At 39.1% G+C, this 25759-nt stretch overlaps 1 protein-coding gene across 4 annotated transcripts in view; it reads left to right on the top strand.

Moving 5' to 3' along the window:
• LOC131230990 (kinesin-like protein KIN-UA) overlaps nt 1–25759 on the top strand; it is an 89358-nt gene that overhangs the window by 14718 nt on the left and 48881 nt on the right. For all 4 annotated transcript variants that reach the window (XM_058227035.1, XM_058227034.1, XM_058227033.1 and 1 more), the window contains 6 exons: nt 7359–7580; nt 7715–7877; nt 8251–8400; nt 8709–8797; nt 15584–15796; nt 17146–17280. In XM_058227035.1, the coding sequence (XP_058083018.1) occupies nt 7359–7580; nt 7715–7877; nt 8251–8400; nt 8709–8797; nt 15584–15796; nt 17146–17280 (972 nt within the window). The remainder of the gene's footprint in view (nt 1–7358; nt 7581–7714; nt 7878–8250; nt 8401–8708; nt 8798–15583; nt 15797–17145; nt 17281–25759) is intronic.

Raw genomic sequence — 25759 nt, 5'->3', positions numbered from 1 at the left:
AGGTCCAATAAATTCTGAAAAAATTATGACAAATCTTCTAAAATCAAGATCTATCAAACCCCTAAACTTTTAGCTCAAACGGAGTCCATGTGTCCGTACAATGCTAACGTCAGCAAGGTAACGTGTCGCCTCTCAATCTGTTGGATGCGGAATGCCTGGATCTAAGCTCTGATACCAAGTAGAGAGTGATTTGATGATGATAATGTGAAGAAGAGATGAGAATATTGAGAGAGAGAAGAGGAAGAAGGAGAGTTTGGGAGAGATGATGTGTTAGGCTTTCTTGCCCTAACACATAATATTTTATTATAATAAAGCATATAGTACACTGCAGGAGAAGAGGGAAGTGTGCACATGTACTTACACTAAAAGGGGCCACTAACCATATACACAATACACTAGCATTCTCAATAAAGAGGTCCTAAATCCTTCATCCGAAAGGAGGATTGTAGAATCATCTGTAACTCGGTAATTCCAGAAGGATCACTACTAGTCAATAGAAGGTCATCCACATACACTAGAACAATGACAATTGCATGAGAGGTAGTGTGAGTAAATAAGGAAGGATCATGGCCACTTTGAGAGAGCCTAGCACCAACAACAACATCATGAAAGCGCTGGAACCATACGCGTGGCACCTGCTTGAGACCATACAACGCCTTCTTCAGGCGGCAAACCATATCACCAAAAGTCGTACCAGAATCCAAAGGCAAGTTCATATAGATGGTCTCTAGAAGATCGCATGAAGGAAGGCAATCTGCACATCCATTTGAGAGATGGGCTAGGCACGAGTGGAGGCAACCGCAAAAAGGGTTCGGACCATCTTCATCTTGGCCAAGGGAGCGAAAATTTCCTCATAGTCAATCCATACTCCTATTTGTATCCTTGGGCAACGAGCCTTGCCTTGTAGTGGTCCAGAGAGCCATTAGACTTTAACTTAACAGAAGACACCCACTTGTTATCGATCACTAGATCATGGAACAAGCTCCAATGTATGATTGTTAGCTAAATCTCTAAGTTCCTTAGCCATAGCCTCCCTTTAACAACTTTGAGAAGCAGCTTGCGAGTAAGTGGTAGGAATAGAAATGGAATCTTAAGTGGAAGACATGGTAGGCATAGAATAGATCAATCGATTGGGAGCCCTATGAGGGCGGCTAGAACAACGTACCGAAGGAGGATCCAGATCGGCAGGATGAGACGTAGCGGGAGTGGCTAGAGGAGGAAGTTGTCTTGGCCGCTAAGAGTAGACCTACAAGGGACGAGATGACACACGAGAGGCAGAGGAAATGCTTGTAAAAAAAGGTCAAACAAGGAGATGAAAGTGGGTGCAGGGAAACAACAGAAGAGGCATGAAATGGAACATGTTCAAGAAAGACAAGATGACGAGACACTCGAATGCGGCAGGAAATAGGACTAGCACCAAAATCCTTTTTGAGTTTCCCAAACTTCAAGTACATGCATCGAATAGACTTAGGTGAAAGTTTGGGACGTTCACGTGTGGCAAGATGAACATAACAGACATAACCAAAAACACGGAATGTAGAGTAATCAACAAAAGAACCAGAGAGAACAAAGTAGGAAGAGGTATTCTCATGAAGTTTCGTAGGCATGCGATTTATCAAGTACATGGAGTGTAACATGACTTCGGCCCAAAGTGAATGAGGAATATCCATTTCAGTCATCAAGGTAATTTCTGAAGGCCAGAGAGACGTATTCGTAGTCTCAATATTGTAATGATTTTTCCGTTCAGCAACTCTGTTTTATTGGGGAGTATCAGAACAAGTTGTTTGATGGATAATGCCTGTTGTGTTTGGCACCCTAGATTGGCAATTAACTTTAATCCAAAAGTAGCTATGCATGGTATATTTACAAGGAATTTAATTACTAAATCAACTTTAATATCTCTAATTAGTGATGTATGTAATGTTTGACACAATGGTTGTAATAAGCCCGTTGAAATATATGCTTTGCCCGAAAATGATGAAATTCCAAGTCTCGGATGGGCCATAAGCACAAGATCATGTCCGAGTGACTAACCAATGATTTTTAACTGTTGATTTACATGGACAATATTTAGATGGTGCTGATCATCATATTAAAGTATTTATAGTAATACAATTGACAATCTAATTGTTTTGGGATATCATTAGTGGGCCTTGTGCCCAATAGAATCATAGTCTAGTGACACACATGCTACACATGCAACTCTTGGAAGGATTTTAGAGGTAATCCAAGCTCTCACGGTGGATTTCAAACCCCCTCTTTGAGGGGATTTGAAACCCCCAATTACTTTATGGTGCCAAACAACTAGGGGATTTGAAATCCCCTCAAATCCCCCCAAATCCATGGTGCCAAACGACCCCTTAATGAAAAGGAAGCACATTTATTTTTCGATAGGAAACAAGAAGGATGAGAGAGATCCAAAATAAATTTGTTAATGTTCAATTTATCTAACATCCCAGAAGAAAATAAATGAAGTAACCGGTCCGAATGGGGATGACCAAGACGACAATGCCATAGTCTCCGCTTTCGGTCTGCCAATGAAATCTCATTATCAAATGGTGCAAAAAAATAGTTGGCTGGTGTCACAGATTGATCAAAATCCAGCATGAATAGCCGTCTGCTCCTCCTACCCTTCCCAACCACTTTCCCCATCTCTAGACTCTGCACAAAACAACAATCAGGAAGAAACACGACTAAACAATTGTTGTTGGTAGGTTGGCCCTCGGAGATCAAATTAGAGGAAAGATGAGGAAACATGAAAGACATCACGAAGAACAAACTTCCTATGGGAACAAGGAGAGAAAGTCAAGGAGCCAATAGACTTGATGGGTAAATGAGTCCCATAAGCAATTGAAATAACCTGAGTACTAGTATATGGTCTGATATCATAAAGATAGGAGGCATCACCAGTCATATGATTTGAAGCACCAGAGTCAAAGAACCATTGAATAAAGTGTGAGTTACCTGACAGACCCGCAACGAAAAGGGCCTACACTATTTGTTGAAGGATCTTGGGAGTCAATGGTGAGGATGAGGAGGGGTTGGCAGTGTTGATCATGGTGGGCTCAGAAATCGAAGGAGTAGAAGTGGCAGCAAGGGCTTGACCACAACCACACCGACGACCATGCCCACGGCCACGTCCTGGGAAGGAAGCATGTGCCTTCGTCCAGCAATCGACAATACCATGTCCAGTCCGCCGACAATAAGCACACCACTTGCGATATTGAGATACCACATGGCCCACTTTGTTGCAGCCCTGACACGTCACACTGCTCGAGCCACGAATACCAGAAGAAGCGGAGGTCGCTAATACCATATTAGACGAACCAGAATACCGAGGTAAGGTAGAGAGAACCTTTAGCCGCTGCTCTTCAACCAACAGGTTGTTGATTGCAACATTTAGAGAAGGAAGGGGACTACGATTCAGAAGAGCAGCTCGACAATGCTCATATTTTGGTCTCAGCTTCATAAGGTATTGTTAAACATGCGTGCGGTCTCTCATAGCCTAGAATATCTGGAAATTAGCGAAAACTCTGGATCCATCATCGCTATTTCCATCTAAATGGCCACTATCTTTGAATAAAATTCCCGAATGGTCTCGTCACCCTCAAGGATATGTGCCAGATCCTATTCTAGACGGTAGAGATGGGCTTCGCTACTCTTTTGATAGACCACCTTGAGGTGATCCCACATCGCCTTGGCTGTACGGTGTGGGGTCAGGCCAATAGCGATCAACTTATCCACGGAGTCGAGAATCCAAGTGACGATTCTCCCATTTTTCATTTCCCAATTGGCTAGTTTTTCTAAATTTGTAGGAGGGATCAGAAAAGACCCATCAACCAGTCCCCACAACCCTCGACCTTTAAGGAAACTCTGGAAATGGATTGACTACAACCTGTAGTTGGTGCCATCAAAACTACACTGAGGGGCATCGACCGATATGTTTCTTTGTCCATACAAATAAAAATGGAGCACATGAGCAGAGAAAAAATCACACCAAACACACCTGAAAGAAAGGGCAACAACAGTAGGTGTTTAGAGTCAGAGGTTGAGAAATCATGAGTGGGGGTGTCGGATTTGGAGGAGTAGCTGAATCTTGAGCAGGGCTGCCAGATCCGGAGGAGTGCCGAATCTGGAGTAGGAGCAGCCAGACCTTGAGCAAGGGTGCCGGATTTGGAGTGCCGGATCTAGAGCATGGACTGTCGGACCTTGAGCAGAAGCTGCCGGATACGAGTAGGGGTTGCCGGATCTGAGCAGGGCCTATTGGAGTAGTGGGTGCCAGATCTGGAGAAGAAAATGGGATGGTTCTACGATGGAGTATCTTAGTTGGAGTCAGATTTGGTAACCCTCTCTGATACCATGATAACCCGTTAATGAAGATTTTCCTATATTTCCCACAAGGGAAAGAAGGACTATATATTATCTGAGAAAAATATAGGAATACCCCTACACATATAAGAAATACCCAACATGGGTCCAAGGGCCAAAAAAGGAAAAGACCATAACAAATACACAATAATGTACAATATATAAGAGGGGGCAGGGGCCCTAAAAATACGGCCATCCAACCATATGGCCCATGAGACAGGGCGAGCAGAAAGACATGACTAACATCATGAACCCAACCTCTTTCCTTGTTTTTATCAAAAAGAGATCCTATGGTTGTACATGACCTATTCCTCTTTCGATGTTTTTAAAAATTAGAGATTCTATGGTTTTATAGGAACACACCCTCTTTCCATGTTTTTAAGAAACAGAGCTTCTGTGGTTGTTCAATGCTATCAAGAATGTTTCTCCATGCTTCTTTGCAAAACAATTGATTTACTCGATCTAGCTTCATCTAATATAAGAAAGGACTTTAGTCGGTGATAAGTTTGGTTTACTTCTTCTTCTTCTTCTTTTTATTTTTATTTTTATTTATTTTTAATTTTTTTAATTTTTAATTTGAAATAAAAGTCCTCGATATCAACCATCTTTAGGTCATCAATTCTAGTGGCTAGAGTGTTATTCTTGCATACAGTTACACAAACCCACCCCTTTTCCATGTTTAAAGAAACAAACATTGGTTGTACATGACTAATCCCTCTTTTGATCATTTTAAGAACCAACCATTTTATAGTGCCAAGGGCATTGTATTTTTGTCTTGAGGAAATCCTAGTCAAAATGCAGATTAATCCGATTCCAAAGCAAGGCATGTCAAAGTTTTAGTGACTGTTGTATGAAGGTTGTACATATGATTGCAAAAGCAATATTCTTAAGGGGTAGAAATTAAGCCTCACGTACATTTTTCGTGTTTCAAGTCTTTAGTGTGTACTCTTTTTGAAAGAGGTTATGTAGATTCATCATCATTATCTCAGCCTTATTCCAATTAATTAGGGTCTCCTACATGAATTCTGTTTTGCCATTCCACCAATGTTTTAAATATCGACGATATTGGCCGATACATCCCATGATATATCTTGTATCCCACCTGTGCCGCTGTGCGATACAAAAAGCACAGGTCGTGCCGATATCTCGCATGTTCGATCCGGTGAGCATTTTCAGTTTTCGAACCCCCCCCCCCCCCGCTTTGAAATTATGTTAAATTAGTATCAAATGGTTATAAATCCATTAGTTCTTCATGTTTTGCATGAAAATTTTTGGAGTTGGGGCTTTGATTTCTATATCCATTGGTTCTTCATGTTCTCCTTTTTTTTTGAAATCTTCCTTCAACTAGCTGTCAATTGATTTTAATTTCGAAGTATTTAGGACTATTTGATGAAATGATCATCACATACATTCTAATTTTGAAATTTGAGTGTAGGTGGTCTGATTTGTGGAAAATTCAAAATTTCCCTAATTTCTCCCGAATTGCTTGTAATGTTGCACTCCAAACATGAAATCAAGAATGTATGAGGGCTGATCTACTGATTTGTTAAAGTCCTTTTCAATTTTCAAAAAATAAAATTCATTTTTAATTAAAAATTATTAAAATATTATTTCTTTTTTGAAATTTCCCTTCAACCAGCTGCGGTCAATTGAGACTAATTTCGAAGTATTTGGGAGTGGTTGATGAAATGATCATGACATACACTCTAAATGTTATGCATTCAATCTGAATATAGCTGTATTAGTTCAGTTAGACAACGCACAACTTAGGACCCTATACAAAGGAAACCTATTGTGTGTAATTTTGTTTTGAGATGTTATGATTTAAAAGTGTGTATTAAGGTCTTTTCTAACAATCCCTGAAGTTTCATTGAAAAATTCAACCATTTTCCTAATGTTTCCCCATATTTCCTAAAAAGTGCAATAAATTACCAGATACAAACGATATCCCGTGTGATAACCGATACGTATCTGTATCCAAAGGGATACGTATCTGTATCCAAAGGATGCGATACGTAATATGATACTGATATTTGAAACACTACATTCCACTATATCAAGGGTCATACCTTCAGTTAGAGAGGCTATCTAGATTTATTTATTTGACTGGGGAAACTGGTTTAGATAGGACCTCAGGGTGGTCTTTTTCACTTTAACTTTCATGGGGACTTGGTTTTTTACTGTTATGTTGTTATGTCTATTTATATTATTACCCTTTCTGTTGATGACAACACTGGTTCCAACTTGCTTTAGAAACCTTGGCAGTAAGAAGTAAATCCAGATGATGCAGGACAATTAACCACTTGCTCTAAAAGCTCGAACTGTTAGAGTATGGCGAATTAATCCCTTTATCTCATTGCCCAGGCCCCACGTCTCATGGGTTAGGATCTCCGCCGAACCCCCCTTGTGGGCCCCAAATCAAATGGGCCGCCCACCCCTAGTGTCCCCGCATCCCACGGTCTACCCCACTCGAGCCCGATGTGAAATGCGCATTAATCACCCCCGGTGCGGAGTCTCGAACACGAGACCTCCCCCGTGGGCCCCAAATAACATGGGTCACCCACCCCGAGTTTGTCCTTGCATCCCACGGGCTACCCCACTCGAGTCCGGTGTGAAAATGCCCCTGCATTACCAAATAGAGGTGTTTCCAAGCATGTGTCCTGTCATTCTTTCAAGGTGTACTGCTAAAAAAAAATATGATGTTAATAAACTATACTTTTCCTCCTCTCTTAGAAATAATAAAATTTTTGCCCGTTGAACACTTATTCCTACAATGGCGGTGTTGTGCCTTTGTAGTTTGTACTATTAGTGAAATTGATGATTACAGCTAAATTCATTGCTAGCTTTTTCTTGCAAACACTTATGTCATGTACAATTTCTATTGGATCACTTTTTCATAATTCATTCTAGTGTTTGTGATTCATTTATTTCATGATCAATACCATGTTGTGTTTACTCAATTTTTTTAATATTATATTTTGTTGCTCCAGTTGTATTTGGAATCCATACAAGATTTACTTGCACCTGAAAAGAATAATATTCCTATTGTTGAGGACCCTAAGACTGGTGAAGTGTCCTTACCTGGTGTTTCAATAATTAAAGTTCGAGATCTCGACCACTGTCTGCTACTACTGCAAATTGGTGAAGCAAACCGCCATGCATCAAATACAAAGCTGAATACTGAATCTTCACGTAGTCATGCGATTCTTATGGTGGGCACCTGTTTGGGATTTCAAATATCTTGACTTTTTAATAGACTTTTAGTTCATAAAAATATCTTTCATGCTTTCTACCGTGCAAGGAAACTGAATGCTCAATGTGTCTTTGGGGTTGGTTTTATATATAGGTCTATATCCAAAAGCCTTCAAAAGGAAAAGTTGAAAATGAGCTCTCTACTTTAGCAAACAGCACCGGAAATGATTTACCTGGTGGCGATGGTGTACCTGTTGTTCTGAAAAGCAAGCTGCTGATTGTTGATTTAGCAGGATCTGAAAGAATAGACAAATCAGGTTTGTTTTGAAATTATATCTTCTATTTTGATCGCCATGTGACTTGGTCCTAACGGGAAGTTAGTGGTAAATAAACCATCAGCACATCATATTTAGGAGGTTTTGTAGATCTACCTTTACACACAACACACATGCCATCCTGGATAGTGAGTGGGACATCTGTGGAGTGCATAAGTTGGCCCTATCTGCGAATATGAGCTGACACAAAAACTGTCTGGTCCACTCTTCAGTTGGGGCCACATGTTTATGATGAACATGGTATGCCAAAATGGTTATGTAACAGTAACGGTCGTAAATGAGATCTCCGATTATGCTCTTAGAATTTTACTTCTCCATTTACATTTTTTCAATCACGACACATTTTATGTTGCAGGCAGCGATGGGCACATGTTTGAAGAGGCTAAGTTCATTAATCTTTCACTCACTTCCCTTGGAAAATGTATAAATGCATTAGCTGAAAACAGTCCTCATATTCCTACAAGAGAATCGAAGCTTACAAGACTACTTCGTGACTCATTTGGAGGTTACAAATTCTGCCCTTTTCATTTGTAGCTTTCATGTTGCGCACATGCTTTATCTGTAGCTATTGCACAATTGTCTCTGGAATGGTATTCAGTGCTAGTAGTAGTTTTGTTAACCTTTCCTTGATTTGATAAAATTGCAATTTCTCATCCATATCTCTGATTGAAATCATTGTTGAATTGGAACTTCTCCTTTCAACTTTTATTCTGCATCAATGCCTTAAAATCAGCGTTAGATACCTTAAATATCTGCTGTTCTACCATTTCTCGGGAATGTGTTGGATCTTAGCTTTAGTATTTTGTCATACAGGATCAGCAAGGACCTCACTTGTGGTAACAATTTGGCCATCTGTACGACATCATGCAGAAACATCAAGCACAATAATGTTTGGACAGAGAGTAAGTAATATATAAACTTATAATTATATTATGCAGTTAATGTCAGTAACTGATACAAACTAGTTCCAAAACTGCCCTTTACCCCCCACCCCCCCACCCCCAACAAAAAAAAGAAAGAAAGAAAGAAAAGAAACTGATACAAACTTGTCATATGCTATTTCACATTGGGTGCTCTTTTCGTTCGTCATACACAACTTCATTTATTTTTATATTCTTATGATATTCATTTTTCAGCCACAATGATATAAACCACTTATTGTCATCTTCTACCTTATAGTGAAGGTTGAGTGGTCTATATTTTCTGGTGTTCTCCTTGAATAGTTCCATTAACTAATTTATAGGCATTGTCATGATGATGAGAAACACCTTCAAAATCGAAATTTCTTGTTTGAAATCCATATCAATTCATGAAAATGAAATACATACATAGATATAGATTTCTTCTATATTTTCGATAATTTGTTGAAAAAAAAGAAGAAATTCTATCAACTTTTCTCACCTTTTGGGTTTCGGGCCAAAACCTGTCTCGGATTGCGATTTTAACACCAAATTCATGTTTCAATGCAAATGAACTCGATTGGAGTCGTTAAAACACAGCAAGACTCACCAAAAGCTTGGGCAAAAGAAGAGCTTTTCTAAATTTGCTTGATTTTTTTTTTTTTTTAAAATAATTTCGCATGAATTTCACACATTGTGTGTATTGATTGATGCTTGTGAAATATCACAACTAGCGATTGATGCATTGCATGCATTTAACTGACTTCTTACTGGTATATTGCGGTATGTTTGTCATGTATTGATGATAATTCATTCATACATGGGAATTTTTGTGAATACATGTGTATAACGTATCGCCCAAGTTTGATTTCGATAATATTGCCTATATTTCTGCCCATACTATCAATTCATGAAACACTGCCTTTACTCCTCACCACCCATAATTCACCGAAGTAGTTAGACTTAACAATTCCTTCTTTGTACTCTACTTTCTCATGAGTGAAGCTAAGGGGTCATTTGGCACCATAAAGTAACCGGGGGTTTCAAATCCTCTCAAAGAGGGGGTTTGAAATCCAAGGTAGAAGCTTTGATTACATAAAAAATCCTTCCAAGAGTTGCATGTGTAACATGTGTGTCACTAGACTACTAATCTATTGGGCACATGGTCCACTATAATTATTACTTTAATAGGTTAATCTGCACCGTCCAAACATCCCAAAACAATCAGATTATCAACTGCATCACTATAGTTAGTTTAATAGGATAATCTGCGCCGTCCAAACATTGTCCTTGTAAATCAATGGTAAAAAATTGTTGGTTAGTCACTCGGATGTGATCCTATGCTTGTGGCCCATCTGAGACTTGGAATTTCATCATTTTCGGGCAAAGTATATATTTCAATGGGCTTATTACAACCATTGTATCAAACATTACATACGTACACTAATTAGAGATATTAAAGTTGATTTAGTAATTAAATTCAAACCCCTGTAAATATACTATGCATATCTACTTTTGCATTACAGGGGATTTTGAATCCAAGTTGCCAAACACAACGAGAGGATTCCAAATCTAGGGGGTTTCGAATCCTGGGGGTTCCAAATCTGCGCTCCCAAACAGGCCTTAATGCTCCTTTTCCTTTCCCATTTCCCTGTCCTTTTCATCTTAAAAGCTGAATGACATCTGAAAATGTCACGCCTCGAATCCAGCACCCAGGTATGCTTGACCCTAATCCCATACCTGAGAGCATGACTTATAGTTTACATGCTCACAAACCATAATCCACAAACTATCACATAATACCAAACTACAAATATACATTTCCATAAAATAAATCAAATAACCATTAACTAAAAAAAATAAAATGTCATTATCACCATGCCCCAAAGTCTTAATGAACCTTCTACTTTAAGTCCTTTACAAATAATTCTGAAACTTCAAAAGGAAACTAAACCTAAACAAAATAAAATAAAGATAACTAACCATCCACTCCTTACACTCCCCAACAAGATGCCGATACTGAAATTTAAAATCCTATGAGGGTAAATTACAAAGCCCAATGATAAAATCTCAACATAAGTTTGAAAACCCATTCAATCCGAATAGAACATCTTTATTAAATCACTGAAAATCAAATACTGGATAAACGAATATTTCAATGCAATTCCATACGAAATAAATCATGAATGAATAGATACAAACTATGCAAGGGTATCCACATGCACATTTTAAATTCCAATAACTGTAAAATCCAATGTATTTCATATGTGACAAAAATCGTGGATGAATGAATAATGATGTAGGAAGTAATCACAATAATCCGTATGGTTAATCCCATTGAATACCAGGGCTGTTCCACTCTAGTCGGCCAACACTCTCCCAAAATACAACACCTGGCCTAACTGTGTCCTTTTGCAATCTTGATATGCTTATCCATGCGGCCTTGCCCCATTCATACATTAGTTGGCCAGATTACTACCCTACGTGGCCTAACTGTGGCCTTTTGCAATCTTTACATGCTCATCCACATGGCCCCATAGGGAGAGGTTCCAAGAGGTACCAATTGGGCTTTAGGGACTTTTAACCCAAGGGTCTGGATTGTCCCACCTATTTATGCTTTTGGGGATTTTCAACCTAGAGGACTCAATCGCCCCAACTATTTTTTTGGTGTTCTCACAATGATATGAATAATGCATGAATTTCCTTATAAAAAATAAATATTTTTAGAATATTGCAAACACCTGAGAGATTCATAAACTTTTCCCTGCATGAATTCAAGTATCACAAACTCTTTTCCAACATTAAAAGATTCCATAAGGAACATCCATATGCAATGTAAAGAGTTAAAATTGAAAAATTGAAAAATTACAACTGAAACCCTATAATTTTTGAAAAGTGCAGAAAACTGTGCAGTAAACCTTGTAACTATAAAATCTGAACAGATAAGCCCCTGTAGAATTGACCAAAAGGTCCCTGGAAATTCTGGGAAAGTACAAAATGTTGTTGGAGTTACAAAGTTTGTATAGGTTAGTGCTGTAATTCCGAAAAATTACACTAGGAAAAAAATCTTCATCAATTTAATAGTTTGTGCATAAATTCCCATAGAATTGCATATTAAACCCTAGAATGTATCCAGGGATCTTGATTTAGAAAAAAAAAGAAGAAGAAAAAAAGAAAGAAATAAAAAGGGGTAAGAATTCAAGAAAGACAGGAAGTAAATCTTTGATTTTTAAGAAAATAAAGGAAATGGTATGGATGAAGAAAAATGAAATTCACTTTTCAAGAAAATAAAGAAAAAAGTGCAAGGAATCATACCTTGGGGAATCCTACAATGCATGTTAGACGAAAATGGAAAATCATTTACACAAAAGAAAAAGGGTTGCACTTACCCAAAAGAAGAAACCCAAATCTAAGGATTCCATAAAAACAAGAATAAAATCAAGAAAAACCCATGTGTGAGACAAATCACCTGAAGAATCCTCCTCTTGAACTCACTCAAGAAGCCCTTTTTCTTCCTTTCTCACCTTCCCTAAGAAATCTCCCTTTTCTTTCTTTTTTCTCTAAACTCTAAGCTCTAAACCTTTTCCCAAGAGCTTTCCTCTCCTTTCATTTCTTCTTTGTTTCCTCCTCCTCCTCCTCCTCCTCTCTCTCTCTCTCTTTCTCTCTCTCTCTCTCTCTCTCTCTCTCTAATCCACATCCCCTTAAATAGAAAAAGCTCCACTGTCCTTAAATAGAACTAATGGTTAAGATTGAGCTGATTTTTCTCATTGATTAATGATCAAGGTTGGATGGATTTAATGTACAAATCAATGGTCCTAAGTGGGCAGATTTAAGGTACAATTTAATGATCAAAATTGGGTAGATTTAATACATAAATTAACGGTCACAATTGGACTAATTTAGCACTAGAAGTTAGAACAGTGGTCATAAGTGGGCTGATTTGTTACATAGTTCAATGGTTAAAACTTGACAGATCTAACATACATATTAATGGTCACACCTTGGACAAATTTAATACACAATCAATGGTCAAGATTAGGTAGTTTCAATACAAAAATCAACGGTTATCTTTGTACAGATTGATGGATGCATAGTTGGTCTTGTATGAATGTATGTATGCGTGAATGAATTGATGGATGTATGCGTGTATGCATGGATGGATGGATGGATGGATAGATGTTTGCATGTATGTATGCTCGAGTGTGTGTATGTGTATATGAATGCGTACAAGAATCTAGGGTTATTACAGAAAATCATCCTCACTGTCGCCAAATGGGATGCCCACAAGCTTTCCAACATGATACACAAGCTTTCCAACATGGTACACATGCCTTTGATCCAATTCTCACTTGACCTTCTTCTCCATTTTTCCCTTCTTGTTCTTCAATAGGAGCCCTTAGTTGGGTCCCATCTTACCCTTTTTCCCTCTTCTTCCATTTGAATTGCTCAACTCTTACTGCACCCTGCTCCTGAGACCTCTGCCAGACCATGACTGATTAGTAGACATGTTCGGTCATGGATGAATGTGTGTATGCATGGATGGATGGATGGATGTATGCATGTATGTATGGATGGAGCATGTATGTATGTTCAAGTGTGTGCATGCGTATATGAATGTGTACAAGAATCCAGGGTTATTACAGAAAATTATCCTCACTGTAGCCAAATGAGATGCCCACAAGCTTCCCAACATGGTATACATGCCTTATATCCAATTCTCACTTGACCTTCTTCTCCATTTTGCCCTTCTTGTTCTTCAATAGGAGTCCCTAGTTGGGTCCCATCTTAGCCTTTTTCCCTCCTCTTCCATTTGAATCACTCAACTCTTACTGCGCCCTGCTCCTGAGACCTCTGCCAGACCATGACTGATTAGTAGACACGTTCGGTCTATGATTGAAAAAAAGCCCCCTTCTTTCCCCTCATTGCATAGCAGATGCAGGGGATTTGTTGGCTGATTCAAATTTCGAAGCACAATCCTCCCATCTTCCTGTGGATGTTTTGCCTCTCGTCTCTCTTTTGCTTTGCTTAATTGTTGTACCCATTCTTTTGTAGGCCCTTTAAGCCTCTGCCCATGTTGCTGAGATGTCTCCTTTCTTTCCTTCAGTTGAGTAGCGCTATTGTTTCACTCCCACTACCTGATCATGGTTCGCTGATTTTCCTTAAAAACTTCAGGCAAGGTTTCTGTATGAAATGACCAATTTGCCTCTAATCTGTGTCACTAATTCCCTTCTTGGTCGTTCACTGCTACTGATGCCCACTTTTTGTGCGAAGGTACGGAACTGATCCCCTTCATGGTCAATTTTTGGCAACTCCTTTTGTGCTTTCTCCCACTTGTTACCTGTCCCCCAGACATGGTGCTACACACTTGAATTTAAATTTTGCACCTCTTGAACCTGTGATGGACATTACTCTGCTTGCATGCTGCCAACTAAGCCTCCCCTCAATATTCTGTGCTCTGGGGTTCACCCTAAAGGGTGCACCATCATCTTCTTTGTCCGAGCTGCCTTTCGCACAATCCTCCACCTCTTTTCCTGTAATTTCTCCTGTTCTGATTATCTCTCCTAGACCACCTCTATGTTAAAGCTGATGTCCTAAATCCAGAGTTTTACATTCTCCAAGTTAGCTCCTTACCTCTTTCTATGGATTTTCATCCTTGCAAATTGGACCTCCTCAGTCCTCCCAGTCCAGTGTTAAATCACTATCCTCAACCAGTCATAGGCAAGAGCCTATCAAGTGAAAGACCTATTCCATTTAAGCATGAAGCGGGAACTCCACACAGTTTTACCCAACTCCCTTTCTCTTCCAGTTGGGCATGATCAGAGCAGCTACATAACCAAATCCAGAATTTCAGTAATTCATATTATAGTGCATAATCTAGAAAACCAATGTTAGCAGCTGCTTTGTTGATGATGATTGTGACTGATTCATTTCCATAGACATCAATGACAAATTCCCCTTTCTTTTTCTTTTCTTTTCTCTTTTTTCCTTTTTTCCTTAAAAAAAAAAAAAAATCTCTTTGAATGGTAAATAGTATCATTTCTAGAAAAGGGAAAATAATTGATTGTGGATATGGAGAGCAATTGATGGGCTTCTGCAATGTTTGATTTGGATTAGAAACTTCCTGAGATTTCTCTTGCTTTGGAAGGAGAACATGATTTAATAACAAATATCCAAGGTGCCATCTGCAACTGCTAATTTTGTATGCAGTATTCCATGAAAGAATGGAGCATAGCAAGATTGGACACTTTGTTCTAGAGAAAATAACTTCTTGAGAAACTCTCATCTAGAATGAAAACTAGCCTGAAAAAATAGCGAGTTTATGAGAGAGTTGAACTTCTCATGAGTCATGAGTATGCTCAGATGTGCAGTATTCGCTTTTCTTGGAAGTCTGTAGTGACGCAATGATTTTATTTCTGAAATCATTGTTGTGGTATCAATTCCGTACACTTAAGGTGCTTGAGGAAGAGAGCCTTGTTTCTTACAATATTATTTCTTAGGTTATTGTTATGATGCTGATGTTTATTTATTTATTTTTTTCTTCGTAGAATTATGAAGAGGATAATATTTGTTTCCACAAGTTATGCCTGCTTCTCATGTGATGGTTTTCTTTTGCTTACTGGAGTTCCTTCAGTTTTCTATAACAATGTCAGTTTATTTATATTTCCTTTTTTTTCTGTTTTTCTGCAGAGTAAATCATAATAAAATCAATTTTCACCAATTACAAGTACTTAACATATTATTTTTAGTATTTATGCCCAGCTTAGAAATGCCTATTTCTGTTTGTTGCAGGCTATGAAAGTAGTAAACACGATCAGGCTTAAAGAAGAATTTGATTATGAAAGTCAATGTCGAAAACTAGAATGTCATGTTGACTATCTTACTGCGGAAATTGAGAGACAGCAAAAGTTGAGAGAGACTGACAAAGAAGAGATGGAGAAGAAGGTTGAAGAGTGTCAAAACTCCTTAGTGGAAGCAGAAAAGAGTTTTGCAGCAAAGTCTGAGGTAATTTGTTCTCTCAACGAACAGTTCTTCCTACAAGTGTTGTGTAGAGAATAGTCCCTCCACTCAAACCTAGTGTTCGAAGTATTGGTATTGATGCAAGTTTCGTTCACTAGGGATATGGAAACGATATCGATATCGTTGATAATATTGCCAATAACTGAAAATGCTGGGAAACATGGGGGATATCGGTGGAATTTTTTAGTGAAACTTAAGGAGATGCTAAAATACACAAATTTGCATATTTTAGAATAAAAAATTGCCCATTTATCAATCCAACCATCCAACCTTCCATCCAAACACCAATTGATATTTCAGAATATCAACAACACAATATTTAGTCAAGAAATCCTCGACAACTGGAAAGGAAACAAAAGACTATGGTCTTGATATCACCAATGGTGCAATAACGATAATATCGCGATATGATTGATATTATCGTCGACAATTTAACATTGCATATAACCATGTGCATATATTTGAAATGGAATTTTTTTAATAAAAAGATTTTTGGCAATATTGATACATTAGAGATATTATCGAAACATCGCTGATACAGTGGCAATACAAGTGACACCCGGAATTTTCACAGCTGAAAATAATGGTGATATCGATACATTGGTGATTCAAGCGACACCTAGAATTTACACAGTGAAAAATATTGGCGATATCGATACATGGGCAATACTTAGCGATACATCATCGACCCCTGGAATTTCTAAGACTACCATTGTTATTGGTATCGCCGAGCTGGAGATAAGGATAATATCGGAGATACTCTAAACAATGCTCACACCCTAATGATATTTCCCTAATGGATATAAAGGAGCGGGGTCCTGAGGGACCACCAAAGCATACACAACCACCCCCCCTCCCTCATACACACACACACACACACAGGCCCTTTAGAGTCCGTCAGCTTGCTTGTTGGCTAGCTTCAAAGCCCCTATCACGTAAGGTGTGCGTTGGCGCTCATGTTTTTCAGCTGGTTACAGATCAGCACTCTAGTTTCCTACAAAAATTGCCTTATTTTCACCTGTTAAAAATCGTTTGTAGAATAGAATACCATATTCACAACACGACATGGCTTTTCTTCTAGAAAAACATTTTTCTTATTTTATTGTACAATGTTATTTAATTATAATGCTTTGTGAATCTTGTATGTTAGTGGTGTCTCGCCATGCAATTTACTTCAAGGGTCTCTTGTTGCACTTGCTGTGAATTGAACATGTCTTTTTGGATAGCTGCACTACTTGTGAAGTTAACCTTTCTTTGTGGATAGCTTGATTGTGATAGTTTATATAAAAATGTTACTTAGCTAATTCTCAAACTTTTGATATTGTTTGTTATAGTCATTAGAGAAAGAGAACATCTGCTTGGGATTGGAGATAAAAACTATGCTGGATGAGTTAAATCTCCAAAAAGATCAAAGCGATCATATGTGTGATGAACTTGCACGCTTAGAAATGAGTTTAAGACAAACCGAGGTAACCTCCTTTCTTTGGCATTTCTTACCTGTTCATACTTGTGCTTGTGACATGTTCTTATGCTTCATTTTCTTCTTGTGATGTGGGCATCTTGCCTCAACTTATTTTTCTTACAAATTTTAACTATTTAACTATGATAGACACATACAGTATGGATATCCACGGATGTATCCTGATTGTGAGTAGGGATTTTACACATTAAAATTGAAATATCGGATATTTTGTGGTATGATATGCTACCTATTTTGAAGTATCTATGAATCATAGGCAATCAACATTTAATCTATCAAGAGGACAAACGATTAACATCAATTAGTGTCTTCCAAAATGCTTCTAAACAGTGAAGATTACTTTAGGAACTTCTGGAAATGGTCATGATATCTTTTATATTCAGTCTTGTGAACTATAAAAGATCCTTAGATATCTTTAGATAATAATTTAATATAAGTTGTGCTAGTGAAGTGTTCAGACTTAACTAGGCTCCTGCAAATCAGCAGGAGAGGAGTCAATATGCTTCTTCCACTGATTTGACTCATGCATTCAGGGGAAAAGAGCATTAGTGCTGGTTCTTCTTCACAAGAAGCCCAGGTTCAAGAAGTCTATTTAGTTTCCCAAGAGTAGATCCTCTAGCTGAAACTCTAAATGGGTCACTGATATGGCTAGTTGAATCTGCAATAGCTGGGTTATGTGAGTTATTTTTTTCCAACATTGAAGTAGTGGTTGTATCACTTTTCAAATACCTTGAGTTGAGGGATGCCAAAACCAAGAACAGTCCTCTGTAGTAAAGTCGGGAGAAAAGCTTTAGTAAAGGAAGAACTCTTTAACTTGTCTATGAATTATAAATGAGGTACACCAAAGTCAAGCTTGAGCATGACATGATTTGATGAAGATGTTACTAGATATGGGAAAGGAGCAAGCATTGTTTCTAAATGAAGATCATCTCATGTTCATAAGGGGCTAGACAAACTGGTCAAGAGAATGATTTTGAAGTGTCTAGAGAGTTTGCATGGCCTAGGTCATGAATCTATTTTGCAAATGCTTATATTTTCAAATTTAAATGAAGGTCTTGGTATATTGCGACATGAGTATGCTAGCGTAATAGGCAATCTAATGTACGTTATGAATGGTTCAAGGCCCGATTTTGCATGTGCAATGGACACTACTTGCACATGAATTTTAGATAGAGGTTTTGTAGAGAGAATTTTCCAGTCATTTTTAGGGCCATACATCGAGCCGAGTTGAGTCAAGGTGGGCCAAGCTTAGCTTGACTTGTCCCTGCTCTCCTCAAGCTCAAGCTCGAGCTCACTCTAGAGCTTACCATTGGAGCTTAGCTTGACTTGTTCGTGCTCCCCTTGAGCTCGAGCTCGCCCTTGAGCTTACCATTCAAGCTCCCAACCTGCCCCCCCCCCCCCCCAACGCAACCTAACCCCCAAACCTTTCAATTTGCGAATCATAGATTCAAAACTCCAAATCTTAATCTTGAGATTTGGGGTTTTCCTATTTTCAAACAATTACATAAATAAAAATATCAAAGATTAGATTTAGAGGTACATTGCTGTTGAGAGAGAGAGAGAGAGAGAGCTCGGGTGGGTGCGGCGGGTTGGAATCTTAAAGGGAAAGTAAAGAATGGGATGGGCAGGGTAGGGCATACACACACACACGCGCACACACACACACATATTCGAATTGAGCCGAGCTTGAGCTAACTGATGGGGACATCGTGTGCACACGCGCAAGCACGCCGCCCCTTACGCACTACGGAAGGAGAGGGAGGGCCCCACCTTTGATCTGGCTCGATGACAACATTCAGGGAGGGCCTCGTAGTTAGAAGACGAAGTTTTGATTCAAAAGAGTGGACCCGATAATCATGAAAAGCTCTTCATGGGATCTCATGATCGTGGCCCACTAGTCAGATTAAGTTTATACTTTAGGTTTTTCTTATTTATATTATTTAGAACATCATGAACGCTTTAGATTTATTTGATTGGTTTTTATTTTAGTTTATTTCATCGCCAAGTAATAGGTTGCGCACATGGCGCGAGTTTTGGAGTATAGGGTTTTCCCTATAAATAGGCACCCCTTGTAGTTCTTTTGATTCATTTAAGTTTAATAAAATTCCTGTAAGTTTTTTTCTACTTTTTGAGTTTCTGAGTTGTGAAAAAATTCAAGTGGGTGTGAAGCCCTCCCTTTTCGAAGGGCTAAAGTGCAAAGCCACATTTATCCCAATCTGCCCCTCCATCCTATTTCATCCATCCTTCGATCATCTTCGCCTCAAATCTACTTGTTTTGCAGCTGTTTGTCTTTCTACAGCTAGTTTCCAGAATTTGGCCCTGCAGGAGGGCTGAAACTTCGACGGAGTACTGCACTTCAACCGTACGTCGGATCGCCATCAAATTTGGAGGGATTGGAGACCCCCCTGGCCGACCAAGGCTAAGAAGTCCCTTTTGGGATTCGGGCCTCCTCCACACGTGCAACCCCCTACTGCGCACGTGCGTCGGTACCCTGCCCCGCTGCCTGCACGCGAGATCTGTTCTAGGTTCAGGATTTCCTTTTCTTTTCCTTTTTCTTACCTAGTTTCATAACCCTAGTCCTAGTTTGCATTATCCATAATTTGTTTCCGTTTTTTTTTTTTTTTTTCTCATCCTAGGATTCCTTGAATTAGAATTGGGGAATCCCTTGGATTAGGGGCGGATTACTATGCATGTGTGGCTGAATTCTATTTTCCCTCTAAGTATCGTTTGGCTTATAATTTTTATTGTTTCAACCCTAGCCTGTGTAGGCTTGGACTCGCATAGATTCCCCTTAATTGAATGTTTGTACTTTCTTGTGGGATATGGAATTTGTGTAGTTGTTTCTGAACTAATGGGATCTTAAGCCTGAATTCTTGCATATCATATTTGAATTTCATGTCCTGCATCACTAACCAAGCTTGGAATTGAGCTTTAAGCCAAGCCGAGTCAAGCTTCACTCTGCTCGAGCTCGACTCGTTTTCAAACGAGCTAGGTCATATGAAGCTTGGCTCACCTTGAGTTGCAGTTCAGCCGAGTCAAATTGAGCTAGATCGAGCCAAGCCGAGTGAGCTTTTCGACCTAGTTTGGCTCGTGTACAGCTCTAGTCATTTTTATTAAATCCTGCTTGGGTTCTTATAGGGAGTAAGGACTTCGTCTTTTGTAACGGTTAGAAAAGACTAAAAGAACTAAGTATAACTATTAGCATTGTTCAAAGTATCCCTGATATTATTTGTATCTTTAGCTCGGCGATACCAGTAATACCGGTAGTGATGCTGATAACATTGGTAGCAGTGTTTTCATTGTCGTCGAGAAATCGATAATATCGCCGATATTATTGGTGTTGCTGAACCGGCGATATCAAAACCCCAAATTTTCGTTTCTCTTCCTAGTGTCTACGAAATATCGGCGATATTTTGGATTTTATCGAAAAAATATCTATTGTCGAAATTTTCTCCATATTATTGGAAAAAAATGAAATAAATATAAAAAAAATATATAGTCAAAATCTCTCTTACCTTTTTTTTTTTTTCTTGAGATCTACATGTGGAAGCAGCTTTTGGCTGGATTTGGTGGGTCAATCACTGTAAACGACGCCGAATTTTCCGAGATAAGAAAACCCTAAAAAAAACCCTTTTGTTTTCTTTGAAGAGAAAAGATTTGGAAGAGAACCTGATTTTGCCGACGTTTAAGGGGATTTGGGTTTACGTTTGAAAAAAAAATGATAAATTTATGGAGGGATTTTTGGATTTTTGACGGAAAAAGATCGAAATATCATCGTCATTGCATGTTTTCCGGAGAAGACGAGAGACTTTCGTAAAAACGAAAGCTCTCTCTCTTTCTCTCTCTGTCTTAACTCTTAAAGTTTTAAGGGAGTGGATTCCGTGTGACTCCAACTTTACTGAAGATGGTGCGGCCCTCACTGTGGGGCTTGCCTTCTTGTATTTATAATAAATCCGTGTCGTCCATCCATTTTTCCAGAGCACGTTAGGGCATGAGCCCAAAAATCAAGCAGATCCAAAGTTCATGTGGGCCACACGACATGAAACAGTGAAGATTAAACATCCACCATTGAAACATTTTCGGGGCCACGGAAGTTTTGGTCCTTTTTGTGGGGCTATTATTTTTGTGTTTTCAGTTCATCTCACTAGGAATGACCCTATGAATGGTATGTATAGGACATAAACATCACAGTGGACCCTAGGGTGGTTTCAACTGCAGGCATTTTCCTACACACTTTTTCCTGTCATGTGGTCCACTTGAGTTTGGATCTGCCTGATTTTTAGGCTAGGCCCCAACATGTTAGGCTTAGGCCCTGACATGGATAGGATTAAACATCACCGTGGACCCTAGGGAGGTTTCAACGGTAGGCATTTTCTTGTCCATTTTTTCCTATCATGTGGTCCACATGAGTTTGGATTTGCTTGATTTTTAGGCTCAAACCCTTACATGATCTAGATAAATGGATGGACGGAGTGGATTTCTCACAAACTTCATGGTGGATCCCACCAACAGATGTAAGAAGACCTATTTTCCCTTATTTACAGACTGAAAAATTTAAAATGGGAGTTTTATTATACTCTGGCTACATGTATCTCTTCATGTGTGGGCACTTGAAATTGTACATGTGATATATATTTATTAAAAAGTAGTTGAATGGAATGAGCAACCCTCTCTAGGCACATCACTATCTCAATGGCAGATTGTTAAAACCATCCCATTTCATGGATGCTTCTTTATGAAAATAGGATTGTTGGATTTATTCATTTTAACTGTCTAATAAATGTCTACTAATCTCGTACTCAAATAATAATTATTGTATAGTAACAACATTCATATGATATAAATTCATTTTGATTACTATTTGAGTGATTTCTTGTGACATCACATTTATTTTGGGTTCCATTAAATGAGAAGTAATGCATTCTTTTTTGCTATTTTTATATTCATAAACATGTAAATATGTGTATTTAGGCATGTCCTGAAGTTTCAGTGAAAAATTCCACCATTTCCCCTATTAGACAGGCCACATGCCTTATATACCTTGTATAGCCAGTATACCTTGTATAGTTCATTTCCATAGATAGATGATTGTGTTTTTATCATTTACCTTGTATAGCTGACTGTAGATCTCTATATATTCAACCCTTTAGGGTTGTCTAAAATACAAGAAACCCAATCGTCTTCTCTCAGTTTTCATGGTATCAGAGCCATACCGATCCACATCCGGCACCTCCTTCGTCATCGACACCACCCCCTGACCGATCCGGCCGTTGCCGTGTCACACAGCCTCGTCCAACCACCCTGCTGCTGTGTCCGGCCACCCCTACTGCTGCGTCCGGCCGCCTTTGCTGCTGCGGTCGACCCTGCTGCTGCGTCCGACTACCTGGCGGATGGATCTTGGTAAAGTTTTCAAGCATATCTACTTTTCAAGGTTGTTCTGTTCCATGCAGTGAAGAATTTCAATGATTCTGAGGTGCCTAAATCAAATTTGTTAACATATCCCACTGAACCGCAAATTGTTGTTGATGCTTTTTCATCATGGCTACATCCTAAGGTTGAATGTTAAGTCCATTGAAGTTAGCACGCATCGTAGTTGGAGATAACGGCAAATGAGTGCTTAGTCTTGCACCACCCATATTAATCGATTGAAGACGTAAAAGAGGAATTTTTTTTACATCGCCCACTTCATCCTCCATTACCCTATTCTCATTTTTCTCTTTAGGAGGCACCCTAGATTCTTCAAGAATTGTCGAATTTGACGGATTATTACCTGGATTCTCGATTCAGTCGATCGGTCAATAGCTGTTGGCCTCACACCACCTCGCACTGTTAAGGCAGTGTGGGAGCATCTTTAGACAATTTATCAACAAAGAAATGCGGCTCGATTATACCGCCTGGAACAAGATTTGGTTCACCTTACTCAGGGTGACAAAAGTATTCAAACATTCTACTCTACAGTTGTTGCAATCTGGACTGAAATGGTCATGATGGATCCAGAATTTCCGCATGACTTTAAGACAATGTACGATAATGCGCAAGTTCGATAGTTTCTTATGAAGCTGCGTTCGGAATTTGAGCATTGTAGGGTTTCTCTCTTGAACCGTAGCCCAATTCCTTCCTTGAATTCAGTTATTAATGATTTATTAGCTGAGGAACAACGATTGCAAGTTCTCTCTCCCATGTCCCCAACTCAAGGACCATCTAATCTAGTACTCGTTGTATCCACATCCGCACCAAATCGTGGTTCCACTCCTTTAACTTGTTGCGGCTGTAACAAAGTGGGACATGTCGTCCCTCAGTGCAAAGATTGGTGCGCTTATTGTCGACGGACTGGTCATGGTATTTAGGACTGTCGTTCACATGCCTATGCTTCCTCTTTCGGCCGTGGACATAGTGATCGAGGTCATGGCCGTGGTCCTGCTCTTTCTGCTACTTCTGCCATTGTTTCTTCCGAGCCTTCTGTTAGTGATACTGCATCTACCGCTTCTGCTGAAGGACTTTCCTCACCTTTAACTCCTGTGATGCTTCAACAGATTGTGGAGGCCCTTTCTACTGCCGGTATGTCAGGTATATCCTCATCTTCTACATGGTTCTTCGATTCGGGTGCTTCCAATCACATGACTGGTGATGTATTATATCTTCGCGACATTTGTCCCTACACTAGAAATCAAGCTATTTCTACTGCGGATGGCACTAGACTACCCATTTGGCCATTGGTTCATTGTCTTTCTCTCCCTCAGCCCATTGCCAGTTCATCCTTCGTGATGTGTTTCATGTCTCTAAACTCTCCTCAAATTTAATTTCTATTGGTCAACTTACATCCAATAACTGCTTGTTCATATTTCTTCCAAACTGTTGTTTTGTGCAGGATCTGGCAACGGGGAAGGTACTTGGGAAAGGTAGGCGACATGGTCATCTGTACGTGCTGGATTTTGATCCATCTGTCACTCCAGCTCGTTGTTTCTTTTCTCCATCTTCTTCAGATATTTGTTCGGCAAACAAAATGTGGAAACTCTGGCACTGTCGCTTGGGTCATCCACATTCAGATCGGTTGATTCAGTTTTTTTCTTCTGGCATGTTAGGGAATATTTCTCTTAATAAAAGTAGTTTGGATTATTCTTGTTCTTCCTATTGTCTTTCAAAAAGTAAGTGTATTCCCTTTCCTCTAAGTACTACCAAATCATCATCTATGTTTGAATTAGTGCATATGGATGTTTGGGGTCCTTCACCAATTATGTCACTCTCTAGATTAAGATACTATGTTTTGTTCATTGATGATTTCACACATTACACCTGGATTTATTTTCTGTACTCCAAGTCATAGGTTTTTGAAAAATTCAAGATATTTCATTCTATGGTAGACACTCAATTTCAGGTAAAAATTCAAACTCTCCGTGCTGACTCAGGGGGAGAATATCTCTCAACGAATTTTCGTACATATCTTCTGGGTAATGGGATTATTCATTAGATCACCTGTTCTGATACTCCACAACAGAACGGGGTGGCTGAACGGAAAAATTGCCATATTGTTGAAACTACCAACACCCTAATGACAGCTATGAGTGTTCCTCGTTCCTTCTGTGCGAAAGGTATGTTGCATTCCATCTACTTGATTAACCGGATGCCAACCAAAGTTCTGAATAGTAAATCTCCCTTCTTTGTTCTCAGCGGCTTACTTCTTACATATTCCATATTTCATGTTTTTGTTTGTGTATGTTATGTTCATTTGACATCACATGAACGTAACAAACTCTCCCCAAAATCAGTCAAATGTATGTACTTGGGATTTGGAGAAACTCAGAAGGGTTTTTGATGTGATGATCCGATCTCTCGTCGTGTTTGGGTATTACGACATGTTATTTTGTGTTTTTGGTTGTGTATGTTATGTTCATTTGACATCACATGAACGTAACAAACTCTCCCCAAAATCAGTCAAATGTATGTACTTGGGATTTGGAAAAACTCAGAAGGGTTTTTGATGTTATGATCCGATCTCTCGTTGTGTTCGGGTATTACGACATGTTATTTTTTTTGAGCATCTTGCCTTTCATTCATCTGTTCCTCCTCTGCACGCACCAAACTCTCCTGGTCTTACCGCTTTTCCTAACACTCCTTTTTTTTCGAGTACACTCCCTCGTTCGTTGCAGGTTTACTCACAACGAACACGTACAGATCCACCACCTATTACTCTCCCTACTGTACCCGTTGCCGATCCAGAACCCATCTTGATACATCATTCCGCTCGTATACATCGACAACCTGATCGCTTGATATACTCTATGTCTGCCATGAATGCTACCCTGGATACTGTATATATTCCTACTTCATACTCTCAGGCAGCTACTTATGATTGTTGGAAGAAGGCAATGGCAGAAGAACTTGCAGCTTTGGATGATAATTATACGTGGGACATTGTCACTTGACCCACTGACCACCAATTAATTGGTAGTAAATGGATTTATTCTGTA

This window comes from Magnolia sinica, chromosome 17 (genome assembly GCF_029962835.1).
Source record: "Magnolia sinica isolate HGM2019 chromosome 17, MsV1, whole genome shotgun sequence".
Lineage (NCBI taxonomy): Eukaryota > Viridiplantae > Streptophyta > Magnoliopsida > Magnoliales > Magnoliaceae > Magnolia > Magnolia sinica.
The sequence above is the reverse complement of the archived record's forward strand: the minus strand, read 5'-3'. Positions and strand labels throughout refer to the sequence as shown.